Here is an 11,043-nt window from a genome sequence, read left to right as displayed (position 1 = left end):
TTACAGCTGAGGACCACACCCTCCCTGCAAGAAACAGGGTCGAATACCTGTGGAGAAGATCCCCTGGCGAAGGAAATGGCAACCCACTCCAGTATTCTTGCCTGGGAAACCCCATGGACAAAGGAGCCTGGCGGGCTACAGCCCATGGGGTCTCAAAGAGTCAGACATAACTGAGGACATAGGCACACTCACACGCCAGTCCCCCTCCAACATCCAGCGTTTCATGTTCATCATCTCAAAGGTTTACAACTATCCTGCAAGCTGAGTCAAATGAAATTCATTTGATAAGAGAAGACAGATGCCTAGGAAGATCTCATAGCTAGCGAGTGGAAAATTCTGGATCTGAATTCAAGTCTCTCGAACTCTGAAACTCATTCATTTCCTCTCCCCTACATCACATTTCCTCTTGCTTACAGTCAGGGAGGCAGGGACCTCAAGAGAAATAAAGGACAAGAATAATAATCCAGCTATAAAGCACATTGAATCCTACCTACTGTATACAAATAGTATTGACCTATATGGAGAAAGAAATGGCAGCCCACTCCAGTACCCTTGCCTGGAGAATCCCATGGACAGAGGAGCCTGGCAGGCTACAGTCCATGGAATCGCAAAGAGTCAGACATGACTGAGCAACTAAAACACACACACACACACACACACATGAAGAAAGAAGCTAAAAAAAGAGTTGATATATGAGATTTCTCCAGTGGTCCAATGGCTAAGGCTCTGAACTCCCAATGCAGGGGGTCTGGGTTCCATCCCTGGACAGGGAACTAGATCCCACATGCAGCAACTAAAGATGACGCATGCTGCAAGAACACCCACTGCAGTCAAATATTTATATATTTGGCTAAATAAAACATAAAAGAGTTGATTTATGTTCATGTATAGCTGATTCACTTTGTTGTACAGCAGAAACTTACATATTGTAAATCAACTATACTCCAACAAAAATTTAAACAAACAAACAAAAACCCCATTGAATCCAAGGTAGCTCCTGGGAACCTCAGTGTATGGAGTTCTAGAATTTTCTCTCAGGGACTTTCCTGGTGGTCCAGTGGCTAAGACACCATGCTCCCAATGCAGAGGGCCTGAGTTCAATCCCTGGTCAGGGAACTAGATTCCCACAGGTTGCCACTAAGGCCTGGTACAACCTAAATAACTAAGTGTTCGAATCTTCACTCAGTAATGTGATCTGCTCCGTTTCCTCCCTGCCAACCCAGAGCTCGGTGTGTGGGTAAGAACAGGGGTCTGGAATCCGACCAACTCTAGTCAGTCTGGATTCAAATCCTCAGCTCCGCCATTTTCCAGCTGTGTGCCAGGTTATTTAATCTGTGCTTTAGTTTCTCCATCTCTCAAAAAAGTTAATAATAGTAACTATGTCGTAGGACTGTTGTGAAGATTAAGTGAGTTAACGTGAGGAGGGTGTTCAACAAGCGTGAGCTTCTGTTGCCTTCTCTGTCTCTCATAGCTTATGACTCATTGTTACATCATATCTCATGCCTGCTTTATGATAACTTCAGCTTGCATTTGCCCTCTCAATACCTTGTGGTCTGTCTTTGTGTCACCTTACACTGCTATTTATTTCCTTTGCTCAGTATCTACTTTCCATGAACGCATGCAGCAATCTCATGATGGCTTAACAGATGAGATAGAGCTATATGTGTTGATTTGGAAAAATGTTGAAGATACATTAAAAGGCAGGTGAAGATGAAGATAAGAACGTGTATAACATGCTCACATCCGTGTATTTTTGAGAAAGCAATGGAGATACAGTGTGTGTCTATAAATCATAGACAACAACTCAGGGGTTGGGGTGCTGACCCACTGTGCAGTCAAAAATCCAAGCATACCTTTATAGCTGGCCCTCCATATCCTGGTTCCACATCCCAGTCTCAACCAACTTGGCTAGTGCAGTACTGTAGTACACATTTATTGGAAAAAAACAAAACAGATAGAAGTGAACCTACACAGGGCTTCCCTGGTGGCTCAGTGATAAAGAATCCATCTGCCAATGCAGGAGACATGGTTTCAAACCCTGATCCAGGAAGGTCCCACATGCCATAGGGCAACTAAGCCCGTGAGCCACAACTACTGAGCCCCCGTGCTGCAACTACTGAAGCCCGTGAAACCCAAGCCTGCGCTCCACGAGAGAAGCCGCTGCAGTGAGAAGCCCTCACACTGCAGCCAGAGAACAGCTCCTGCCTAGCCACAGCTAGACAAAGTCCACACACGGCAACAAAGACCCAGGGCAACCAAAGCAGATAAACAAAATTTAGAAAAAACACGTGAACCTGCACAGTTCAAACCTGTGTGGTTTAAGGGTCAACTATGTACAGATCTTTTTTTCAAAGTGGACTTCCCTGCTGGGCCACTGGTTAAGATTTCGCCTTTCAACACAGAGGACACAGGTTGGGGAACTAAGGTGTCACATGCCACGGAGGAACGAGGCCCGCACGGCGCAACAAAGACCCAGCACAGACAAAAACTTAAAAACAAATTTTTGAAAGGATGTTGCGGTTAGATAGCATCACTGACTCAATAGACATGAGTTTGAGCAAACTCTGGGAGATAGTGAAGGACAGGGAAGCCTGGTGTGCTGCAGTCCAAGGTGCCACAAAGAGTCAGACACAACTTAGCGACTGAACAATTGTGGTGGCAGGGTAACACCCCCCCCTCCCAAATATGTCCTAACCCCCAGAATCTCTGAATGTTATGTTACACAGCAAAGGAAAACTAAATTTGCAAGTGGAATTAAGGTTGCTATTGACTTTTTCTTTTTAATTTTTATATTGGAGTATAGTTGTTTCACAATGCTGTTGCTTTCAGGTGTATAACAACGTGATTCAGTTATACAGATATGAATATCCATTATTTTCAGATTCTTTCCCCATATAAGTTCTACACTGAGTAGAATTCCCTGTGCTATACAGAAGGTCCTTGTTGATTATTTTATATGTAGTAGTGTGTATGGGCTTCCCTGGTGCCTCAGACAGGAAAGAATCTGCCTGCTATGGGGGAGGCCTTGGTTCCATACCTAGGTTGGGAAGATTCCCTGGAGAAGGGAATGCCTACCCACTGCAGTATTCTTGCCTGGAGAATTTCATGGACAGAGAAGACTGGTGGGTAACAGTCCATGGGGTCGCAAAGAGATGGACATGACTGAGTGACTGACACTTTCACTTTCACTAGTGTGTATATATTAAACTGACTTTGAAATGGGGGAGATTGTGCTGAGTGAACTGGATGGACCCAGGGTCACCATGTGCATGCGTGCCAAGTCCCTTCAATTGTGTCCGACTCTGTGCGACCCCATGGATTGTAGCCTGCCAGGCTCCTCTGTCCATGGGATTCTCCGGGCAATAATATTGGAGGGGGTTGCCATGCCCTCCTCCAGGGGATCTTCCCCACCCAGGGACTGAACCCGTGTCTCTTACATCCTCCTGTATTGGCAGGCGGGCTCTTTACTGCTGGTGCCACCTAGGAAGCCCAGGGCCACCACAAAGGTCCCAAAAAGCAGAAGAGGGAGAGTCAGAGTGATGAGACATGAGAAGGAATCCACCTGCTGTTGCTGGCTTTGAAGAAGAAAGGGCTATAAGCCAGGGATACAGGCAGCCTCTAGAAGCTGGAAAAGGTAAGGAGTTGGAGTCTTCCCTAGAACCGTGGGAGGAATGAAGCCCTGCTTGCACTTTGATGCTAGCCCAGTGGGATCCACCTTTGGGGGTGAGGGGTCCTTTTGCAGTACCTCGCCCCAGTCACTGGGATTTCTGAGAATCCAGATGGTGGATTGCCTTGTATGAATTCAGTAACTGTAGTTGAATTATTAGAACTTTGTTGAAAACAGGAAAGGCAGTACTTCTGGGAACAGGCAAATAAGCAGGAGTTGTACCTGAGAGGTATTGGAAATTTCCCGGAAGGTGGCCGAGGCCCAGGGATGGGTATCCAGGCAGTTAGTATAACAGGAAGTATGGCCCCAGTCATACAGACAAGGCTACAGGGGACTCCCATCTCTGGGAGGGGTCCCCCCAAGAGTAGGGCTACAGCCTGGGAGCATAGTGAAGAAAATGAATGACAGTGCAGTTGTATGGACAACAAAGTCCTACTGTATAGCACAGAGAACTACATTCAATATCCTGGGATAAATCACAATGGAAAAGAATATTAAAAAGCATGTGTATATATGTATAACTGAATCACTTTGCTGTGCAGCAGAAATTAACACAACCTTGTAAATCAACTAAACTTCAATTAAATAAATAAACAAACCCAACAAAGGCTTTATTACCCTACATGGGAGTGTTAGATTTTGTGCATCTGTTGCTCAGTTTACATTACACTGAGAAATTTGATTAACCTCAATTCGTCAAAGAACCAACTGTAACTGGACTATCAATAAATTAACAAATTAAAGGGCCAGAGTTACTCAAAGTGAAAAAAAAATAATGAAATCATTCTGTCAAGGAACTTAAAACTATAGTCCTGAGGGACCAGATTGCTGACTGAGGCCAAACCTCGGGCACACAGAACAAGGACACAGAGACAAAAGTCACTTGTGACCCACTTGTGGTTCTGGGCCAGGGTCTTCGTCCTACAGTTTGAAGAAAGGAGCCATGAAAAGGCTGGGAATCAGACAAGAGTCTGATAAGTGCCTATTAATGAGTTCAGAGATCTCAATAAATTATTACTAAATCTGAAAAGCTGACAGTTACATGATGAAAAATCAACAGAAAAAGGTCAATGCTGCATCAAAACAGAGCCTAAGTGTCAGATTCTGATTCCACAAATGCCAATGAACTGGCCCAAAATTTGTTTTCTGGCCTGGAATTTACTTCAGTAAGTGACCCTGTTTGTACATAGTGAACTTGCTTTCTTAGCAAGAAGAGTCCATGTCTGTCAGTTTTGACATCATCAAGCGAGAAGATTAAAAAACATTTAGATGGTCAGACAAAAACATGTTTATTATTACTGTTAGTTGTTTAGAGAACACTGGACCACTGAATAATCATTAAGTTTATTGATTAAATTTATTAATATAGACATTTACAAACATAAAGTGCTGTGCTGAAATTAGGAATTGCTAGGGATTTCTGATAACCTTACCTTCTCATTAGCTAATAGGAAAAATGATTTCCTTGGATTTCCCTGGTGGTTCAGTGGATAAGAATCCACCTGCCAATGCAGGGGACATAAGTTTGATTCCTGGTCCAGGAAGATCCCACATGCCGTGGAGCAACTAAGCCCATGCACCACAGCTACTAAGCATATGCTCCAGAGTCCATGAGCTGCAACTACTGAACCCACACACCACAACTACTAAAGTCCACTCATCCTAAAGCCTGTGCTCTGCAACAAGAGAAGTCACCACAGTGAGAAGCCTGAGCCCCACAATGAAGAATAGCCCCTGCTCACCGCAAGTAGAGAAAGCCTGCGAGCAGCAATGAAGACCCAGCACAACCAAAAATAAAAACGGTTTCCTTTATATATGGTGTTCTAATGTGATTAGGTAAGTGAAAGTCACTCACTCATGTCCAACTCTTTGTGACCCCATGGTCTATACAGTCTATGGAATTCTCCAGGCCAGAATACTGGAGTGGGTAGCCTGTCCCTTCTCCAGGGGATCTTCTGACCCAGGAATCAAACCAGGGTCTCCTGCATTGCAGGCAGATTCTTTACCAACTGAGCTATCAGCTGCTACTGCTGCTGCTAAGTCGCTTCAGTCGTGTCCGACTCTGTATGACTCCATAGACGGCAGCCCACCAGACTCCCCCGTCCCTGGGATTCTCCAGGCAAGAACACTGGAGTGGGCTGCCATTTCCTTCTCCAATGCATGAAATTGAAAAGTGAAAGTGAAGGCGCTCAGTCGTGTCCGACTCTTCGCGACCCCATGGACTGCAGCCCACAAGGCTCCTCCGTCCATGCTATCAGGGAAGCCCCATAATTAGGTATCATGTATTGTAATTAGGTGCCATGTATCTAATTCTAATATTTAACAAGATTCACAGAAGCATCACCTTCTAAAATGTTTTGGAGCAATAGTTTTTATTATAAAGCTCTTATTTCACATTGGTCACAATTGTATATAGAGTAATAGATCATTGCAGAAGCTAGAGATAACTCATTCAACAAAATAATCACATATTATACCCATTAATGCCCCATCATCTAAGCAGAAAGGTCTGAAATTTCCTTCTGAAGATGTAATTTTACTTATCTATCACAAACTTTACAAAATAACTTGTTCTTCCAAAATCAGAGGGGCAAGTGACATGCTTTTGAGGCACTTCCATAGTACAGCACTCTGAATTAAATAAGGAAACAGACCAGCTCCTTTTGACAAGTCTCCATATCCTTCTAGTTGCCCAATTCCGTGAATAAAGAAATTACACAGACCTTAAAAAGTCAGATCATCCTGAGAGTGGATGGGACACAGTTTCATGGGTGTCAATCTCTTCTCATTTGCAAAGGTGCAAGTGAGCACAAAATTCTGACATCTTGTAGATGCTTGCTTATTAAAGGTTTCCTAAGACAGGAAATTGGATCCCTAAGACTGTAAACTGATATATTTCTCTCATTGAAAAACCCTCTGAGAAGTGTGATACATAAGAGACTTCAGATAGGTTTATGTAAAACCAACATTTTAACTCTGATTAGAGATGAAGCCATAAGTGAAACTTTGTTTCCATTGAACCCACCTCTGAGAGGTCAGAAAATAAACTCTTAAAAGTGGACACTGGAGTCTATTTCTAGAATAGCTAAATCAGTTAGCTTGGCTGATGGATCTTTGCTGCCAATGGCTCATGAAGTTAGATAGGACAAAGTACAACCTAGATGTTTGGTGGTTTCTTTATTCAGTACCCACAGAGAAGGCCTTTGTAAAAAACAAAAAGAAAAGAAGAGTGCCGGAACTCCATTACACTAATTTCCTGTCTTAACATTTCCAACCATATAGAGAATGTCCTAAAAGTCTTAGACTAGTTTTGTGCTTTAATAAACTCAAGTGTCAGTATTAAATTGTTTCCTCTTGTCTTGCTATGTCCTCAGAACAAAGCTGGTTCATTATTTCTCTGACTCAGTTTCTTACAGTTCTCTCTCTCACTTACACATCACTGGAGACGTGGGTTGTTTTGTGAAAAGTACAGAGGTGCACAGTTCTAAGACTCTTGTGTTATAGAAAGAAACCTCAGCCTCTATGTGTGGTGTTAATACTACTGAAAATTATTTGGGGCAGTACTGTGAACATTGAGATGGTCATATTTTAATAAATTTCCACACATTTATCCAGTTAAAGAAACCTGTCTTAACTCCAGGTGTTTTCTCTCCTTCTCCTGGATCAGTGTTATTTGGGTTTTTATCCATGATTTCTTTTGTTTTTATAAGGGTTGTGTATATTTCCTGGGTTCTGGCAATTTCTTTCTGTGCATCAAAATGGACCTTCTGCCTAGTTAGGAGGGGAACAATTAAATTAAAATCATTAATTCGCTTATTTAGCTTTTTGATGTTTTCTTGAAACTGCTCACAAACTTGGTTCCACTGTTTCTGTTCAGCTGATGTCATTGGATTCCCAAGTTTTTTCCTTGACACTAAAATTGCCTCTCTGAGTTGATCAATGGTATCCTTTATTTCCTTTTGCATTAGGATCCATTCTGGTTGGTATCCATTATCTATCAATATTCTGTTCAGGTTGTGAGTCATAGGATCAATATATGAACAGCCAGAAAATTTTTTCAGAGGTTTTCCTTTCCCGCTGAGATTGTCAAAGTCTCCTTTTGCCATTGATTCCTGAATGAGATCCTCCACCAAACGCTCTATTGCCTGAGTTATCTTTCGTTCCTTACTGTGTCTTACATCTTTAACAGTGACACTATCAGTGAAGTACTGGCTTTGCAGTTTCTGCTTTTGGTATTCCATCACTTGTTCAGTTGCACGATCTGCTCTAAACTGCCTGTACTGCTTCTCTCGTTGACTCGGAGTCCCAAAACCAATACCCTCAAAACTTAAGTAATGCCGGTGTTGGGGTGTTTTATATTTGAATTTTTCTTCTTCTTCTTCTGTGTCTTCAACTTTACTCTGTCTGGCATTTGTCTGTTCTATCACGTGGGAAAGTACCTTCCTGTAAGCTTCTTCGATCCTTATAAAGGTTGCAGAATCAGCGGTACTAGAGCCACCGTCCGGATGGTATTGCTTGGCAAGCTTACGAAAAGATTCCCTGACATCATCTGCAGAACAGCCTTCATCCAGATTCAGCAGCCCATAATATTCTCTTATATCCCTTTTAGATTTATGAGTTGACATCATTCTAGTTCTTATGACACCAAGATATGGACCCATTTTCATTCGATTAGGGATCACTGAAGCACTTCTCAGATGAGATCTTAAGATCTGAGCCATCATCACATACGTTGTGTTCCTTATGGTACCCAGAGTTCTTCCCTAGCAATGATCTATAAAACAACAAATATAGGGTGAAGAAAGTTGTATTATCAGCTAAACTCATATCTTCAGCAATATGGATGAAATTACGCATACAGTAAGGGCAGTTCTTTCTAATGCTGCTGCTAAAATTCTCAGAGCTACGATTCATTTATGTTAGTAGAGAAATGGAAGTTGATGATGTCTTACATTAACATATTGCGATATGATCTAGATTCTACTCCTCACTAACTAACCCCAGGATGTTAGAGCTGGTAAGTTCTCAGAGATTATCTAATCCAATCTTCTCGTTTTATGAGAAAATGTAGACCCAGAAGGTTAAGCAACATAACCCAATACAATAACAAGGTGGAAGCAAAATGGTTAGGGTTAGGGCACAATAAGCGTCTTGTTTAACTGTCTGTATCCCCAGCAGATCATGAACTTCATCGGCACCGTTACTTCTTTAGTTAGCGAATGTATCATTGTCTTTACCGTCCCAAGGAGTATTCTCACGAGGAGACATGTGAAATAATCAGAGCACACGCCAAAGTATGTACCTAGTCTGACACTAAATTGAATAGAATCAAATGTCCAAAAAAGATTTTAAGCTCTGCAGCTTGTTAGGAAGGAGCTATTCGCTGCAAGTCGAAAAACCAAGATGAAAGGGTGAGCCCTCTCTACACTTTAACTATTATTTTTAAAACGCACGGTACAGAAGGGGAAGGCAGTCTTGTACGAAGGTAATGGCAATGAAATGATAGAAGTGGTTTCATTGAAAATAGGACTTTGATGTATACATGCTAAAACTGAGTTCCAGGGGACTCCAATTTCTGGACAGTTGGGATCAAGGACTTTCAGGTTTAACTGGGACTTCGGTGATGGTGCCCACGGTGGCCGTCCCGAGGGAGCGGTCAATCCCGACGCTGGACACGCTCCGCCCCGGCCCCTACTCACCTCAGACTCGGCTCAGCGGCTCAGCCGCTCCAGCCTCCAGGCTGAGCCTCTGCGCGTGCGCGCGCCATCTGCCCTTCGCTCCACAGGCGTCTCCGCGGGCGGCCCGCGGCAAGCGCCGCCGCTGGGCTAGACCATCTGCGTTTTACACAGAGGGAACCCTCGGGGTGCGGTGGGCAGTATTATACCTAATAGGGACAGATGTCCTACCTTACCAGAGAACCCCGGAATCTCCTTTAAGCCCTAGTCTTCCCAAAAGGACAGGAGCAGGACCTTTCGGGAGGCCCCGCCCCATCCCGTGCACCAGCTTTGCCTCCGCCCCCACCTGGAGCGGAAGATGGATCGATCGAGCGGGATTCTGGGAGATGTAGTTCTCCTGCAAGTGAGGCGCGCGCAGGACTGCTTCCGGGAGGCCCGAACAGGACAGCCTCTTCGGGTCTGCAGCCGGGGACACCCTCTCCGAAATTTCTCAGGAAATTCTACCTCAGAAAGATCTAGTTAACCCAGGTTAGAAAGCTGGTCTTTTATTAGTTCAAGAACCAAGCGAGCAGCTCATTTAGCCAGGCGTCGGTAGTGGGTAAGAACAGTCGAGGACAAAATTAAATTAGGTGAGTTTCCTGGCTTTACAAGTTAAGCCACTGTCGTGAGGATTTACTATTTCTCCCTCCTGTACAGGGAGATAATTTTTGTTTTTAAAAAAAGAAAGAGGCAGAACCTTGGGGAGTCAGGCCTGAGTTGAAAATCCGTTTTGCTTACACTTGCGTTTCTGTTTTTATCTGGCAAATGATTGTACCAGCACATGGTAAACGTGTGTTAAGCCCTTCCTTTTGCCAGGCACTGTACTAAATGCGCTATGTACAGTCTTTTAAAATCCTTACAACAGCCCTCTGAGGTAAGCGCTATTGTTTTCCCCATTTTACTTATGATGAAATAATAATTACATCAAAAGCAGTGCCTTTTTGTGAAAGTTACACAATGTATGTAAACCTCTTTGCATTGTGTCTGCCTGGCACGTTAGATTTTTTTGTTATGACGATGTCTCCTGAAACAGGCCATAAACAGGTACTAACCTAGAAACGCTTCTGAGTAATTGTTGTTCAGTCGTTGCTCAGTCGTGTCCAACTCTTTGTGACTCCATGGACTGCATTACACCAGCCTTCCCTGTCCTTCACCATCTCCTGGAGTTTGCTCAAACTTATGTCCATTGAGTCAGTGATGCCATCCAACCATCTCATCCTCTGTTGCCTCCTTCTGCCTTCAGTCTCTCCCAGCATTAGGGTCTTTTCCTGAGAGTTGGCTCTTTGTGTCGGGTGGCCAAAGTGTCAGAGCTTCAGCTTCAGCATCAGTTCTTCCAATGAAGGTTGATTTCCTTTAGGATTGACTGGTTTGATCTCCTTGCGGTCCAAGGGACTTTCAAGAGTCTTCTCTGTCACCACAGTTCGAAAGCACTGATAAAGCATCAGTTCTTGTGTTCAGCCTTTATGGTCCAACTCTCACGTTGGTACGTGGCTACTGGAAAAATCATAGCTTTGACTATAATTTGCTACCTTCTACTAGGTATGCAGAAAATGGTTTAAATTTTGATTCAGAGGGATTTCCTTATTAGCAAACAATGAACATAACTCCAGTGTGAAGGAAAATGTTTCTACAAGTTTGAGTTCTAGCCAATATTTTAATCAC

General features: G+C 43.4%; 1 protein-coding gene across 1 annotated transcript; it reads right to left on the bottom strand.

The window, feature by feature from the left end:
- Nucleotides 1-4,938: 4,938 nt before the first annotated feature.
- Nucleotides 4,939-9,671, bottom strand: DNAJC28 (DnaJ heat shock protein family (Hsp40) member C28). Its single transcript, XM_055421174.2, has 2 exons — nucleotides 9,367-9,671; nucleotides 4,939-8,441 (listed from the first exon to the last, which is right to left on the bottom strand). The coding sequence occupies exon 2, from the start codon at nucleotides 8,389-8,391 to the stop codon at nucleotides 7,249-7,251; it is 1,143 nt and encodes a 380-aa protein (XP_055277149.1). The 5' UTR covers nucleotides 8,392-8,441; nucleotides 9,367-9,671; the 3' UTR covers nucleotides 4,939-7,248.
- Nucleotides 9,672-11,043: the final 1,372 nt, after the last annotated feature.

Source organism: Moschus berezovskii, chromosome 1, assembly GCF_049115385.1.
Source record: "Moschus berezovskii isolate FMDL1 chromosome 1, NW_MosBer_1.0, whole genome shotgun sequence".
Lineage (NCBI taxonomy): Eukaryota > Metazoa > Chordata > Mammalia > Artiodactyla > Moschidae > Moschus > Moschus berezovskii.
This window is presented reverse-complemented; position numbering and strand designations above follow the sequence as displayed.

Coding starts and splice junctions, on each gene's coding strand:
- DNAJC28 (XM_055421174.2), bottom strand. CDS start 8,391: ATGATGGCTCAGATCTTAAGATCTCATCTGAGAAGTGCTTCAGTGATC.